The 17,107-nt window shown below is 41.5% G+C and overlaps 1 protein-coding gene across 4 annotated transcripts in view; it reads right to left on the bottom strand.

Annotated features, from left to right (window-relative positions):
* kat6b (K(lysine) acetyltransferase 6B) overlaps positions 1–17,107 on the bottom strand; it is a 236,014-nt gene that overhangs the window by 114,412 nt on the left and 104,495 nt on the right. For 3 of the 4 annotated variants that reach the window (XM_072282937.1, XM_072282935.1, XM_072282936.1), the window contains exon 6: positions 10,096–10,228. In XM_072282937.1, coding sequence (XP_072139038.1) covers positions 10,096–10,228 — 133 coding nt within the window. Of the gene's footprint in view, positions 1–10,095; positions 10,229–10,470; positions 10,744–17,107 lie in introns of those variants that run through there. The other variant, XM_072282938.1, reaches the window with a different exon arrangement.

Below are 17,107 nucleotides of genomic sequence, written 5' to 3' on the forward strand. Positions count from 1 at the left end.
ATCACAGCAGAAAGATCAAAAAAGAGAAGCTGAAGAGATATTAGTAGTGATCTTTCAAAAATCAAAGATTCAGTGAGGGCCAATGAGGACTGGAAAATCAAAATATGACACCCCTGTTTAAGGAGGAACAGAGGCAAAATTATAGTTGGTTAGCCTGACCTCAGTGCTAAGTTCTTAAGAGTCTATCATTAAGGATGGAATTTCAGAGTACTTCAAGTACAGAATAAAGAGAGGGTGAAGTCAGCACAGTTCTTTTAAGAAGAGAGCTTGCATGACAAATGTTAAAATACTTTGAGGTGGTAACAAGCAGGTTAGACAAAGAGAAGCTAGTGAATTTACATTTTCAGAAGGCCTTTGACAAGGTGCTGTATGTGAGGCTGCTAAACAAGGTAAGAGCCCATGGTGTTACAAGGCAGGGCACTAACATAGACAGAAGATTGGTTGACTGGCAGAAGTCAAAGGCTACATCCACATTAGACCAGATAAATCCGTAACCGAAGCTTTTTGTCTTTGTTTTGACCCTCCGTCCACACTGAAACAGCATTTTCTTCCCCTGAAAACAGAGCTTTTCTAAAGCACTCTCCAGAGTGTTTAAATCTGAAAATGCCAGTTGGGCGTTGTAGTGTGTACGGGGTAACCAGAGGTTTTAAAAAACCTGTCGTCCCTTTCATCGGTGAAGAGACTATGGCTGTAGGAAATGTTTCCAGGGTGACCCCTCTGTGGGAGTGGGGAAGATGTTGGTGGGGCCACGTGGGGGTCTGTGTGTCTGTATGTGTAGCTATTGTAGTGGCCGTGAGGCTGCTATTGTGTCAGTTTTTCAATGTCCGTCGTCAGCCGTGTCATACTGTCCGTGAACTCCTTGTCGGCTGCATCCATACGCTCCAGTATTTGTTTTTTTAGTTTTAAGTCCTCCTGCACGAAAGTCAACAGCTGTCTGTCTTTTGGCAATTTCCTTTTAAGTTTTTCTAGTCTGTAACTGGACAAACATGCACCAAGTATACTGCTTCCTCTTCGCTTGTTTTCTGTAGATGTGTCCTGCACATGCCATTAGGAGGCGATTTGCCCAAACACCCGTTTCAATGTGGTTTTTACGCAAAACCAGCATTTTCAAAATTATCTGGTCTAGTGTGGACGTAACCAAAGAGCAGGAATAAAGTGTCATTTTCAGGGTAGCTGTGGTGACTAGTGGAGTTATGCAGTGGTCAATGCTGGCTCTACAATTCTTCACATTATACATTAATGATCAGGATGACAGAATTGATGACGTTATGGCAAGTTTGCAAATGATACAGGGGGAGGGCCAGGTAGTGTCATGGAAGCAGGGAGGTTGCAGAAGGACACTGACAGTTTAGGAGATTGAGAAAAGACAGAATGTAAAGCAGGGAAATATAAGGTAGGGAAAAGGTGTAGACTATTTTCTAAATGGGGAAAGGCTTTGGAAGTGGAAAGTGCAAAGGTTCTTGGAAGTCCTACTTCAGGATTCCCTTCGGTTAATTTCAAGGTTGAGCTGGTAGTAAGGACGGTAAATGCAATGATAGCATTCATTTCAAGAGGATGAGAATATAAAGGCAAGAATTATAAAGCTTAGGCTTTATAAGGCATTTGTAGCAACTCACACAAAATGCTGGAGGAACTCAACAGGCCAGAACTGATGAAGAGTCTCGCCATGAAATGTTGAATGTTTACACTTTTCCATAGATGCCTGGCCTGCTGAGTTCCTCCTGCATTTCGTGTGTTGCTTGGATTTCCAACATCTGCATATTTTCTCATGTTTGTGTAAGGCATTAGCAGGACAGTATTTGGAATAATGTGAATAATTTTGGGCCATGTATCAAAGGAAAGATGTGTTGGCCCTGAAGAAGCTCCCATCTTGATTTGTATATATTTTTTCACTGATTCGATTGCATTTTTTGCTCTGTTGTGAATGCATGCAAGAAAATGAATCTCAAGGTAGTATATGGTAACACATATTTATTTTGATAATTTATCGAAGTTCAAATATTTTAAACTTTTGAAAGGCTTGGACAGAGTGGATGTGGAGACAATATTTCCATTAATAGGATTGGAGGGCATAGTCCAGATTAAAAGGCACATCCACTTAAAACTGAGATGAGAAATTTCTTCAGCCTGGTGAATCTGAAATTTGTTGCCACAGAATGCTGTGAAGGCCAGGTCATTTGGTGTATTTAAGGCAGAGACTGATAAACTCTAGGTAAGATTGGTAATGGGGTTAAGAATTATGGGGAGAAGATGGGAGAATGAGGTTGAAAAAAAAAGCAACCATGATTGAATGGTGAGCAGACATGAAGTTCAAAACTACAAACGTTTGTAATTTATTTATATATTGATATACAGCGCGAAACAGGACCTTCCAGCCCTTCAAGCCGTGCCGACCGACAAACCATGATTTAACCCTAGCCTAATCACAGAACAATTTACAATGACCAATTAACCTATTAACCGGAGCACCCAGAAAAAACCCTCGCATTCTATGGGGTGGATGTACAGATAATGTGGGAATTGAATTCCGAGCTCTGATGCACTGAGCTGAAATAACATCACGCCAACTGCTATGCTACCTTGCCGTCCATTATCAAAGTACATATGTGTCACCATATACTACTCTGTGATTCATGTACTTAAGGCATACACAGTAGCTACAAAGAAACACAAAAGATTCAATGAAAAACTGCACACACCAAAGATGGCATACAACCAATATGCAAAAGATAAACTATGCAAATACAAATAGAGAGGGAAAAAACAAAATAATAATAATAATAAATGAGCAATAAATATTGAGAACATGAGTTGTAGGGTCCTTGAAAGTGAGTCCATAGGTTGTGGAACCATTTCATTGTTGAGGTGAGTGAAGTTATTCCCTCAGCTTGGGCTTCCAGCCAGGTACAGGTATCGATTATAACCGGTGTTTCCATGACAAACTCTATTTTCATCAGGGATAATGCCTGGGCATGTCTACTCCGGTGGTATTTATACCCTCATAGTCTATCCTTCCTGATTAGTTAGTCCCCAGCCAACCAGGTTTCGGCTCTCCCACCTTGTTTACAATCAGATTCCAGTTCTTACTTAGAGCGAGACCTTCGTCTTAGTTAATTTTTTTTTCTTTAGTTTTATTTCAATGGCTTCCTTTACCGGGCACTCCCAAAAGCCACTGGCGTGGCACAGTAGTTTTGTGCTGTCAAAGTTAATCATTTGGCCATTGTGAATGCCATGTTCTGCTACCACCAATTTCTCTTAGTAACCCAAATGGATACACCTCCTGTGCACATTGATGTGGGTTTCCACCATGCGTCCTACCTGGCCAATATAGGCTGCTCCTCATTCACAGGGAGTCCTGTAAATGCCAGCTGACCTGAATCCCAGCTCAGCTTTGACCGGCATAAGCTGTGATTTGAGCTTCCTTACAGGTTTGTGGATGGTATTAATCCAGCATTTTTTCCAGATCCTAGCGATCTTTCCACAAACCATGGAAATATAGGGACAAAAGGTGGTAGCGACAGGTTTCTTCTCACTGTTAGGTTTCCTGCTATTTCTGTTGGCCCTTTGAAAGGGCCAGATTGATTTTCTTCACTTTGTAGCTATTCTGTAGGAACATCATGTGTAATCAACTTCATTTCTTGGGAAACTTCCTGGGTCCGAAATAGCTTTCACATGGTTATCCAAAGTAGAAAGAACCACTCTATATTGGGAGGCACGACGGTGGCTGTTATTGTTGAGGTACAAGTGCGTGGGTATCTAATAGATGGCATGTCCAAGGCTACCATCTAGTTTTTGTCATATTAGAATGTCCAGGAACGGGAGGCAACCATTCTTCTCCATCTCCAACTTAAATTGAATGTTTGGATGTATAATATTCAGATGGTCTTGGAACCACTGAAGTACCTCAAATCCATGAGGCCACACTACAAAGGTGTCATTGGCGTATCTGAAGAAGCATTTGGAGCAATGAACTCAGAGCACTCTCCTCAAAATCCTCCACGTGGAAATTAGCAACAGCTGGCCACAAGGGTAATTCCATGGCCACTCTGTCCATTTGCCCATAATAGTTCACCTTATAGAGGAAGTACGTCAATGTAAGGGTGTGTTCAAAGAAGTCAATGGTACCCTTATCAAACCTTGACTGCAGAAAGACCAAGCTGTCCTTAATGGGAACTCTTGTGAACAGGGACACCATGTTGAAACTGACTATTATGCCCTTCGGGTTCAGCTGGATGTTGGTTATTGTTTTAACGAAATTGGTTGAATTTGTGATGTGATGCTCACAGCCCCCAAGAAAGGAGGGCAGCAAGGTTGTTAAATGCTTAGTGAGGTAGTAAGTTAGAGAATCTATCCCACTGATGATAAGCCTCACCCGAGTAGAAGCCCGTGAAGAGTTTATTCATCACATATGCCAAGAAAGCACTAGATATTTTTATTCCCTCTAGTTCAGAGCCTGATGGTTGGCTCAATGAGCTGAATGCCCTAGTTCCACTCCTATGGTCTTATGGAAATGGACACAAAGGAATCAAGTAATTGTCACTATCAAATGAAGAAAGCCATAGTACATTTAAATCTTCTTGCATGAAATTGACATGAATGGACTTACAAGTTTTAATTAGTATCAGTGTACTGTTTACGATTTATAGGTTTGAGAATTCGAGAACAAGAAATCATGCTTGTTGCAACAAACAAGCTGCTTAACTTAAACTGATTGACCTTTGTTCATTTTTACAGATTATATTCTTAGTTATACCATGTAAGGTAATAAATAAAAACATTACTGAACATGTTACACTACAAACACAAAATAATCTCAACTACCTTTTCAGATTAGAAATATTTGAAAAACAGTCATGAATCAAAAATATCATGACAAAACATTTCATGTGGGCGAATTATCTTGACTTCCGCCAATGAAAAAGGAAAGTCAAAGTTCTCTTTCCAAAACAATTGAGTCTCAGCTTCCAATCTGCCCATATTCCCTTCCATGCTACTTTATATGTGCTTGTCAAACTTGTCTTCACTGGCACACATCTCTTTTTCCCTTTACACTTAAATAGTTGTCCATTCTCTTCTAAACATTGCATACTCTATCCTTCACCTCTGGTGATTACGCTCAATCATTCTCCATGGATCCACTGATGATAGAAACATCAGCCCCCTTGGACAACCACTCCCCATGGACCAGTGATGACAAACACCAGCCCCCTTGGAGTACCACTCCCCATGGGCCAGTGATGACAAACACCAGCCCCCTTGGACAACCACTCCCCATGGGCCAGTGGTGACAGAAACAGCAGTCCTGTTGGACAACCATTCCCCATAGACTCTCTGGTGACAAAAACACCAGACCCCTTGGAAAGTCTTGTTTTTTTTTTTAAATGTCTTGTCAAAACCCGTCTTTTCAGCCAATCACTACAAATATTTTTTACTCTAAGCTTTTATTTCTTCATAAATTTATTACAAGAACACATGCATATATCATACTTCATCTGACTTAGTAATAATTAATCTACTGAAACATTGTCTTTGCAGATGAGTAGCTCTAAACAGCATTTATTTATTTAATTTAGAGAGAGCAATGAAAAGGCCTTTCGAGCCGCACCACCCAGCAACCAGTGACAACCCTGATATAACCCTAACTATGGGACAGTTTATAATTATCAATTACCTACCCGATACATCTTTGGACTGTGGAAGGGAACTGGAAAATCCAGAGAAAACCCGCTATTAGTTAGCCACAATACTCACTCTTAGAAATTTGTAATGGCTCCAAGTTATTGAAGGTTGTCATACCATGAAAAATTCAAAGAGTGAATTTTTGTCGAAATTCACCCAAAGACAGAAGCAGTATTAGGCCATTCTGTCCACTGAGTCTGTTTCACCATTTGATCATGGCTGATTTATTATCCCTCTGAACCCCATTATCCTGCCTACTTCTTGTAACCACTGATGCCCTGACTAATCAAGAATCTATCAACCTCCACTTTAAACTCCACCTATTTACGCAAGTTATGTGAAAAAGAACCTGAAGGCTCATAAAAAAATGTTTATATTGAATTTGGAGTTCAGTTTAGTTGAAGAGAGGATCATTCTGATTAATTTGCTGTAGCCTATGTGCATAATAGCAAAGATGCTTCCCTGAAGAAATGAGCAATGAAGAGTGAAGGAATGGATATTGGTAGAGTATTTGCTTCAACTACAAAAGGTCAACATCCATCAACTTTGACATTAAATTGTATTTTAAGTCCTTCTACACAGAGTAATTGACATCAGTTCTTGAACATTGGAAAAGCTGTCTTCACTCAGCACTTTACTGAAAAGGTACCAAGACTTTTGAGGATCTGAATTACAAGAAAGATCTTTCAAAACTGCAAGACTCTAGAAATACATTAAACTAAAAAAAATTAAATTCAAGAGTTGGGTGCCCACCACAAACCAGGATAAATTTTCACCCAAGAAAGATACAAACTGAAAATTATGGTAAACTCATGAGGTCTGGAGCCTTCGACTTATTCACTCAAACTGCTTCATGCACAGAGATGTAGCAACAGGAGCTAATCACAGGAAACAGGCTAAAGGAGTTTTGGGTAGGGTTGTACTCTGCAAGATCTGAAATGGTGAGAGTGAACTCCTTATATGAGGGAAACATGAAGTTCCACAGTTAATATACTTGAAAAACCCGCAACATAAACAACAAAAGTATTAGGTTTGAAGCTCAGTTACGTTCATTGATCCAGGTGGGTTTGATGACTGGCCATTCTCTGAGGACTGCCCTGTATTATTCAGAAACATCCTGTTGGAAAACCCGTCAAGTAACGAAAGGATCAGGTCCTGTTGCATAACAATGATTCTGATCAAACAAGTGTATCAAAACCTGACTAAATAATGAAGGCAAATAAGGTTAAGAGTACAAGCTGAAATAAGAGGAGGCCATAGTTAAAACCATCCACTGTTGGTCTGACCAATCGGTCTCCGTGCTACAGGACTGCTTTGATGATGTCAACTGGAATGTCTTCCATGATGAGGATGAAGATGTCTCCGAGTTCATGGATGGAGTCACAAGTTACATCCAGAAGTGCATTGAGGATGTTGTCCCCCAGAAATTGGACAGGGTCTATCCAAACCAGAAATCCTGGAACAGTTCCATGCGAGCAACACTTACTGCGCAACGCAGAGATTACATTCACAACACGCTGGAGGAACTCAGCAGGTTGGGCAGCACCCGCAGAAACGATCAGTCAACATTTCGGGTGGAACCCTTTGTCAGGACTGTCCTGACGAAGGGTTCCAGCCTGAAACGTTGACTGATTGTTTCCACAGGTGCTACCCGATCTGCTGAGTTCCTCCAGCATGTTGTGAGTGTTGCTTTGACCCCAGCATCTGCAGACTATTTTGTGTTTACAGAGATTATGTTGCCGGTGCCCAACAGGAACTCAAGAAATGCAGCTGCAATCTGCACAAAGTCATCAAGGCAGCGAAACAACAAAACAGGGACAAAATTCAGACACAGCTCTCCTCCTACAACAGATGCAGATTATGGCAAGGTCTGCACACCATCACAGACTCCATAGCTAAACACAGTGGAGTTTCCAACATCGCTGCCTCTCTCCCAGATGAGCTAAATCTTTTTTATGCTCGATTCGATGTTGCCAATACTGAGTCCCTGAAGAGAGCTGCTGATGCGACCTGCAACTTGGTCATCTCTGAGGCAGAAGTACGCAGGCATTTCCAATAAATGGACAGTTACAAGGCTGCGGGACCAGATGGCATCCCAGGGCAGGTACTCAGGATATGGGAGGCACAACTGGCAGGAGAGTTTATAGACATTTTTAATCTCTCCCTTTCCCAATGTAGAGTGCCCTCCTGCTTCAAAACGTTCACCATTGTTCCTGTACCCAAAAAGACCAAGGTAACATGTCTGAACAACTGCAGTCCTGTTGCATGCACCTCAATAATAAGCAAATACTTTGAGAGGCTGGTCAAGGACTACATCTGCAGCTTGCTACCACCCACACTGGACCTCCTATTTGCCTACTGACACAACCGATCAACAGATGGCGCAATAGCCACAGCTCTACGCATCATCCTTACACATCTGGAGAAGAGGATGCTTCTGTGACAATGCTGTTCTTGGACTACAGTTCAGCATTCAACACTGCAATTCCCTCCAGGCCCGACAAGAAGCTCAGTGACCTCAACCATCACCCTGCTTTGTGTAGCTGGATCCTGGACTTCCTGTCAGATTGTCGGTTGGTGGTAAGAGTGGGCTCCCTCACCTCTGCCCCTCTGACCCTCAGGGCTGTGTCTCAAGCCCCCTCCTTTTCTCTCTGTATACCCATCATTGCGTTGCCACCCACAGCTCCAATCTGCTAATTAAATTTGCTGACGTCACTACACTGATTGCTCTAATCTCAAATAATAATAAGGTAGCCTACAGAGAAGTCATCACCCTGAGACAGTGGTGTCAAGAAAACAACCTCTCCCTCAATGTTGCAAAAACAAAGGAGCTGGTTGTGGATTACGGGACGAATGGAGATGGGCTAACCCCTATTGACATCAATGGGGTTGAGAGGGTGAACAGCTTTATGTTCCTTGGCATAAACATCACCGAGGATCTCACGTGGTCTGTACATACTGGCTGTGTGGTAAAAAAGGCACAATAGCACTTCTTTCACCTCAGATGGTTGAAGAAGTTTGGTATGGGCCCCCAAAATCTAAAACTTTCTACAGGGGCACCGTTGAGAGCATCCTGACTGGCTGTATCACTGCCTGGTATGGAAACTGTACTTCCCTCAATCGCAGGACTCTGCAGAGAGTGGTGTGGACAGCCCAGAGCATCTGTAGATGTGAACTTCCCACTATTTAGTACAATTACAAAGACAGGTGTGTAAAAAGGGCCTGAAGGATCATTGGGGACCCGAGTCATCCCAACCACAAACTGTTCCAGCTGCTACCATCTGGGAAATGGTACTGCAGCAAAAAAAGCCAGGACAAACAGGCTCTGGGACAGCTTCTTCCACCAGGCCATCAGACTGATTAGTTCATGACGACACAACTGTAGTTCTATGTTATATTGACTGTCCTGTTGTACATACACTTTATTATACATTACTATAAATTGCACATTGTACATTTAGACAGAGACCTAACATAGAGATTTTTACTCCTCATATATTTGAAGGATGTAAGTAATAAACTCAAATCAATTAAAATGTGGGTCTATCAGAGGAAACTGAAAAGCACATACTATAGAGAAAGAAAGAAAACAAAATACAGTCAGACACATAAATACAAGAGATTCTGCAGATGCTGGAAATCCAGAGTAATGCACACAAAACGTTGGAGGAATTCAGCAGGTCATGCAGCATCTATTGAAAAGGATAAAGAGTCAATGTTTCGGGCTGAGACCCCTCATCTACACCTTATTGTCTACCTGCACTGCACTTCTTCTGTAACTGTTACAGTTATTCTGCATCCTGTTTTGCCTTGTACTACCTCAGCGCAGTGTGTAATAATTTGATCTGTATGAGGAGTACACAGGACAAGCGGTTCACTGTATCTTGGTACATGTAACAAAAACAAAACAAATTCTAATTCTGCATCAACAGCAACTAAGTGCTTTAATAATAAAATTCCCCCAAGTTGACAGTATTCAAAAATCTACAACAATGCTGTACAATCATCACTATTACAGAATTCTTTGGAAACTGTAATAATGGAAAGCATCAAGCTTAGTAGATAAATCGCATCTATCTCATGACAGAGTAATGAGATATTTTAATCCTACGTTACCATTATTCCTGAATCTTTAACTTCATGTATGGCTTAATGAGAGACTTCAGTAATGAGATAAGACATTTTGCTGCTGTTTAATATTTATTGATAATTCTGAAATCAGTTTACTAAAGGTGCAGCATTCATTCAAAAAAACTTAATATCTCCTGTGTTTTGACCCCCCTCTGAACTAAAGTAACAGCATTATATGAGGAATTAACAATTAGATGGAAATATGAAACATACTTCATTAAAATAGAGCAAAGTAATTTTTCTTTAATTATTGGTTATACGTTCCAAAGAAAAGGATAAACGTACATGGTTCTTTGCTTTAGTTTATTTTTGGGACGTCCTAGTGGTTTTGCATAACGACGTTTGATCTGAGCAGCTTTCTCATGTAGCAACTTTCTTCCCCTTTTCTTTGGCCGGCAGATTTGACAAATCCACATTCCTGTTGTAAAGAATACAGCCATGAGCTTTCTTAGAAGTTTCAAATTTATGCTGCATACAAGACTTGTATTTATAGAGAGGTGTATGAGAAATATATTAGACAGGTTATTGCTTGCAACTAAAATATCAGTTAGAAACATACCGAATATAACAATGAATTCATTTGCATTTTACATAATTTACAATAAGAATCTAATTCAAGAAGCAATCATTAAACAATACTGTATACAGAGATCAACATACCTGTCTTTTTCACAACCCATTGCAGCAGTTCATGTGTTTATCAATCGAACTTGCATCAATAAAAGATGACTTTTATCAAACTCAATTTGTTGAGTAGTCCAACAGCAATGATGCTGCTTGACTTGCTGAGATCCTGGAGCATTTTGTGTGTTGCTCAAGATTTCCAGCATCTGCTATCTCTTGTGTGTACGTTGTTGAACCGTCTAGATTTTTAGTTACGAAATAATTAAAATATGTATCTTTGAATAATAATGATTTGACCAAGTGAAGTCTGGAAACAGACCACAAAACCCAGAAGCAAAATGAACTGGAGATGAATGCTAAAGCACTGCAGCTGAAAATGAACTCACCTGAAGAGTAGGTGATAAATTTTCTTTCTCAATACATAATATCTATTCACTAGAAGACCATTATAAGACCATAAGACATAGGAGCAGAATTAGGCCATCTGGCTCATTGAGTCAGCTCCGTCATTCATTCACGGCTGATCCTTATTTTTCTCCTCAACCCCAGTTCCCAGCCTTCTCCCTGTAACCTTAGATGCCATGTCCAATCAAGAACCTTTCAATCTCTGCCTTAAATACACCCGACGACCTAGCCTCCACAGCTGCATACAGCAATAAATTCCACAGCTTCACCACACTTTGGCTCAAGAAACTTCTCTGCATCTCTGTTTTGAAAGGGCGCCCCTCTATCCTGAGGCTGTGTCCTCTTGTCCTAGACTCTCCCACCGTGGGAAACATCCTTTCTACGTCTACTCTGTCTAGGCCTTTCAACATTTGAAAACTTTCAATGAGATCTCCCCTCAACTTTCTGAATTCCAGTGAGTAGACCCACAGCCATCAAATGTTCCTCGTATGATAACCCTTTCATTCCAGGATCATCCTTGTGAACCTCCTCTGAACCCTCTCCAATGCCAGTACACCTTTTCTAAGATGAGGGGCCCAAAAGTGTTCACAATACTCAAGGTGAGGCTTCACCAGTACCTTATAAAGTCTCAACATCACATCCCTGCTCTTGTATTCTAGACCTCTTGAAATGAATGCTACCATGGCATTTGCCTTCCTCACCACAGACTCAACGTGCAAGTTAATCTTCAGGGTGTTCTGCCAAGGACTCCCAAGTTCCTCTGCATCTCAGATTCCTGGATTTTCTCTCCATTTAGAAAACAGTCCACACATGTATTTCTACTACCAAAGTGCATGACCATGCATTTTCCAACATTGTATTCATTTGCCACTTTCTTGCCCACTCTCCTAATCCAAGTCTTTCTGCATCCTACCTGTTTCCTCAACACTAACTGCCCCCCCCACCAATCTTGGTATCATCTGCAAACTTGGCAACAAAGCCATCTATTCCATCATCTAAATCATTCATATTCAGCATAAAAAGAAGTGGTCCCAACACCAACCCCTGCAGAACACCACTAGTCACTGGCAGCCAACCAGAAAAGGATCTTTTTATTCCCACTCACTGCCTCCTGCCAATCGACCAATGTTCTAACCATGATTGTAACTTTCCTATAATACCATGGGCTCTTAACTTGGTAAGCAACCTCATGTGTGGCACCCTGTCAAAGGCCTTCTGAAAGTCCAAATATACAACATTCACTGCATCCCTTTTATCTATCCTACTTGCAATCTTCTCAAAGAATTTCAACAGGTTTGTCAGGCAAGATTTACCTGAAAGAAACCATGCTGCCTTTGTACTATCTTGTCCTGTGTCACCAAGTACTCCATCACCTCATCCTTAACAATTGACTCTAACAACTTCCCAACCACTAAGGCCATACCAGAGTCCAATAATTTTTGAAAGATCATTCCTAATGCCACCGCAATCTCTAACACTACTTCTTTCAGAGTCCTAGGGTGCAGTTCATCTGGTCCGGGTGACTTTGTACCTTTAGGTCTTTCAACTTTTTGAGCACCTTCTCTCTTGTAACAGAGACTGCACCCACTTCTCTTCCTTCACTCACTACAACATCAGGCATACTGCTAGTGTCTTCCACAGTGAAGACTGATGCAAAATACTCATTTATCTCATCAGCCATCTCCTTGTCCCCCATCATAATTTCTCCTGCCTCATTTTCTAGCAGTCCTATATCCACTCTCATTTCTCTTTTATTTTTAACATTCTTGAAAAAACTTTTACTATTCACTTTGATATTATTTGCTAGCTTGCTTTCGTATTTCATCTTTTCAGTTTTAATGATTTTTTTAAGTTGCTCTCTGTAGGCTTTTAAAAACTTCACAATCCTCTATTTTCCCACTAATTTTTGCTTTGTTATTTGCCCTTTCTTTTGCTTTTACAATAGCTTTTACTTCCCTTGTCAGCTATGGTTTTTAGCATTTCAGCATTCCCTCATTTTTAGAATAAACACATCCTGCACCTTCCTCATTTTTCCCAGAAACACACGCCATTGCTGCTCTGCTGACATCCCTGTCAGCAGTTCCTTCATATTTACTTTGGCCAACTCCTCTCTCACACCACTGTAATTTCCTTTACTCTACTGAAATACTGCTATGTCAGACTTTACTTTCACCCTATCAAATTTCAAATTGATTTCTGTCATAATATGATCACCCACTCCAAAGGGTTCTTTTACCTTAAGCTCCCTAACCACCTCTGGTTCATTACATAACACCCAATCCAGTATAGCGGATCCCCTAGTAGGCTCAATGACAAATTGCTCTAAAAAGCCATCTCATAGGCTTTGAACAAACTCACTCTCTTGAAATCCATTACCAACCTGTTTTCCCAATCAACATGCATGTTAAAATTTTCATGACTATCATAACATTGCCCTTTTGAATCGCATTTTCTATTTCTTGTTGTAATCTGTGGTCCACTTCTCAGCCAATGTTGGGAGGCCTGTATATAACTGCCATCAACGTCCTTTTACCCTTGCAGTTTCTTAACTCAACCCACAAGGATTCAACATCTCCCAATCCTATGTCACATCTTTCTACTGATTTGATTCCATTGTTTACCAGTACAGCCACACTGCCCATCTTCCTATCCCTCCAAAATAACATGTAACCTTGGACATTCAGCTCCCAACTACAACCATCCTTCAGCCACGATTCAGTGATGGCTATAACATCATACCTGGCAACCTGTAATAAAGCATCAAGATCATCCACCTTATTTCTTATACTACACACATTCAGATACAACAACTTGAATCCTCATGGTTCTCCTTAATGTTTCGATACTCAGCCTGTTGGCTACAATTAAGTCTCATCCTACCATCAACTGCCTACCCTTCCTGACAGTTAGACTGCATGCTATCTTTACCTTTTTTACCACCTGTCATATCCTGAGTCCCTTCATCCTGCCAAATTAGTTTAAACCCTCCCCAACAGCTCTAACAAACCTGCCTGCAAGAATATTGGTCCCCCTCGGGTTCACGTGCAACCGATCACTTTTCAACAGGTCATACCTCCCCCAGAAGAGATCCCAATTATCCAAAAACCTGAAGCTCTGCCCCCTGCACCAGCTTCTCAGCCACACATATATCTGCCAAATTATCCTGCTTCTACCCTCACTGGTGGCATGACATATGCAGCAATCCAGGAATTACTACCCGGGAGGTCCTGCTTTTCAGCTTTCTAAGTCTCATCCACAAAGATCAAATACAAAAGTGACAGATGCTATTGGCTTGTATGTACCTACTTGTGCAGTTACACCATTAACCATGGTTGAGGTACAGGAGAATTGAAAGATAACTAATGTTGTTCTACTGTTCATGAAAAGTTCTACGAATAAGCCTGGAAATTATAGGCCAGTGAGCCTGACATCAGTAGTGGGTAAATTATGGGAAAGTATTCTCGGGGACAGGACATACTTGGATAAACATGGCTTGAATTAGGAGTAGTCTACGGGGCTTTGACAATAAGACACAGGACCAGAATTAGTCTGCTCCAGCATTCCATTACAGCTGATTTAATATTCCCCCCCCCGCCCCCAACTCTCCTTCCGTCTCCCCGTAACCTTTGATACCCTTACTAATCAAAAATCTATCACCCTCTGCCTCAAGTATACCTTGTGACTTGGCCTCCACAGCAGTGCATGGCAATGAATTCCACAGATTCACCAGTCTCTAGCTAAAGAAATTCCTCCTCATCTGTTCTTAAGGGACATCTTTGTATATTCAGGTTGTACCCTCTGGTCCTAGAAAACATCCTCTCCATGTCCACTATATCTAGACCTTTCAATATTCGATAGGTTTCAATGTGTATTTAATATTTCAGTAATCTTTGAGTAATCTTGAAACTACATTGTTTGATTAAGCATTCTTGCTTATTTATAATTCATTATGGTTTATAAGTAAAAATATTTGAATTGCATAAATCATAATGAGTTCGAGACCACTACCTACTTGTGGAAGCGCAGCAAGATGTTTGAGTTTAAAAAAAAAGTGCTCTTCGGAAGGAAAGACATGATTGATTAGAAAAAAAGGCAGATAACTGAAAAATTCACAGGCTCATAAACAGCGAGTACTGGGTGATAATAATGATAAATAAAAGAAGAGCTGAAATTGCTGGCTACCTCAGAAAGATCAACATACTTGATTACCGAATGGATAACTGGATTTTGCTTACTGAATGGATTGAGCAGCATTTTAAAGCAAAGACAGTTTTGCAAAGTACACTGGCATACAGTTTGCTTTGAAGTTCATCTGCGCCAACCAAACTAATCAAAATGAGATTTGCTGATATCTTGAAAGTAATGCTGGAACACTTAGAACCAAAACCATTGTTGATTGCAGAACACTTTAGATTTCTTAAGCAGAATCAAAATGAAGGGAGTCCACTTCAGTGTATGTGGGTAAACTGCAGTTGTCTGAGCATTGTCAGTTCAGTGATGGGCTTAATGATGCACTGTGAGATCGTTTAGATTGTGGAATGTTGCAAGAAAGCTTTCAAAAGCATTTAAAAGAGCAGTTAAAATAGTTGTTTCCATGGAAACAGCAAACTGGGTCAGAATTGAGTTGGAGTCAGGAATAAAAGTAAGCATGAACAAAACTGCAATGTCTAAACATAAATCTACTTGGCCGAATGAATTCTGTCCCCATTGTGGCAGGGGCTCACAAACAAAAGCAGGTTTAAAGCAGGTTTAAATGTGAAACTTGTAGAAAATGCAACAAAGTACAATGAGCAGATCGGGCAGACAAAAAATGGACTGTACAGAGGAGAGAAAAAGATCAAAAGTCATGTAGGAGTTTCAAAAAGAGCACTAATCTACATGCTGTTGATGAAAAACCTGATATTGATGAGAGTGACACAAGACTGGCTAGCCTTTAGATTTACAATATGAAAACTAATAATAGACAAGCAACACACACAAAATGCATCTACAGGAAGAGGTACAGTCGACATTTCAGGCTGAGACCCTTCGTCAGGACTAATTGAAAGAAGAGACAGTAAGAGATTTCAAAGTGGGAGGGTGAGGGGGAGTTCCAAAATGATAGGAAAAGACAGGAAGGGCAGGGATGAAGCTAAGAGCTGGAAAGTTCATTGGCAAAAGGGATACAAGGCTGCAGAAGGGAGAGGCTCATGGCACAGGAGGAGAGGAGCACCAGAGGAAGATGGAGAGAAGGCAAGGAGTTACAGTGAGAGGGACAGAGGGAGAAAAAAGAGAGAAAGAAAGGAAAAAAAATAAGGGATGGGGTAAGAAGGGGAGGAGGGGCATTAGCAAAAGTTAGAGAAGTCAATGTCATGCCATCAGGTTGGAGGCTGCCCATACGGAATATAAGGTGTTGTTCCTCCAATCTGAGTGTGGCTTCATCTTTACAGTAGAGGAGGCCATGGATAGACATATCAGAATGGGAATGGGACGTGGAGTTAAAATGTGTGGCCACTCGGAGATCCTGCTTTCTCTGGCGGACAGAGCACAGGTGTTCAGCGAAACGGTCTCCCAGTCTGCGTCGGGTCTTGTCAATATAAAGAAGGCCGCACCGGGAGCACTGGACGCAGTATATCACACCAGCCGACTCACAGGTGAAGTGTCGCCTCACCTGGAAGGACTGTCTGGGGCCCTGAATGGTGGTGAGGGAGGAAGTGTAAGGGCATGTGTAGCACTTGTTCCGCTTACAAGGATAAGTGCCCGGAGGGAGATCGGTGGGAAGGGATGCGGGGGGGGGGGGGGGGGGAACGAATGGCCAAGGGATTCGTGTAGGGAGCGATCCCTGCGGAAAGCAGAAGTGGGGGGGACGGAAAGATGTGCTTAGTGGTGGGATCCCGTTGGAGGGGGCGGAAGTTACGGAGCATTATATGTTGGACCCGGAGGTAGGTGGGGTGGTAGGTGAGGACAAGAGGAGCCCTATTCCTAGTGGGGTGGCGGGAGGATGGAGTGAGAGCAGATGTGCGTGAAATGGAAGAGATGCGTTTCAGAGCAGAGTTGATGGTGAAGAAAGAGAAGCCCCTTTCTTTAAAAAAGGAAGACATCTCCTTCGTCCTGGAATGAAAAGTCTCATTCCTTGTTCGTGACACTTCTCACGCTCTGAATTTTTTCAATGATTTGAAGTTCCCTGGCCCCCATCGCTTTATTTTCACTGTGGATGTCCAGTCCCTATATACCTCCATCCCCCACTAGGAAGGTCTCAAAGCTCTCTGCTTCTTTTTGGATTCCAGAC

This window comes from Mobula birostris, chromosome 18 (assembly GCF_030028105.1).
Source record: "Mobula birostris isolate sMobBir1 chromosome 18, sMobBir1.hap1, whole genome shotgun sequence".
Classification (NCBI taxonomy): domain Eukaryota; kingdom Metazoa; phylum Chordata; class Chondrichthyes; order Myliobatiformes; family Myliobatidae; genus Mobula; species Mobula birostris.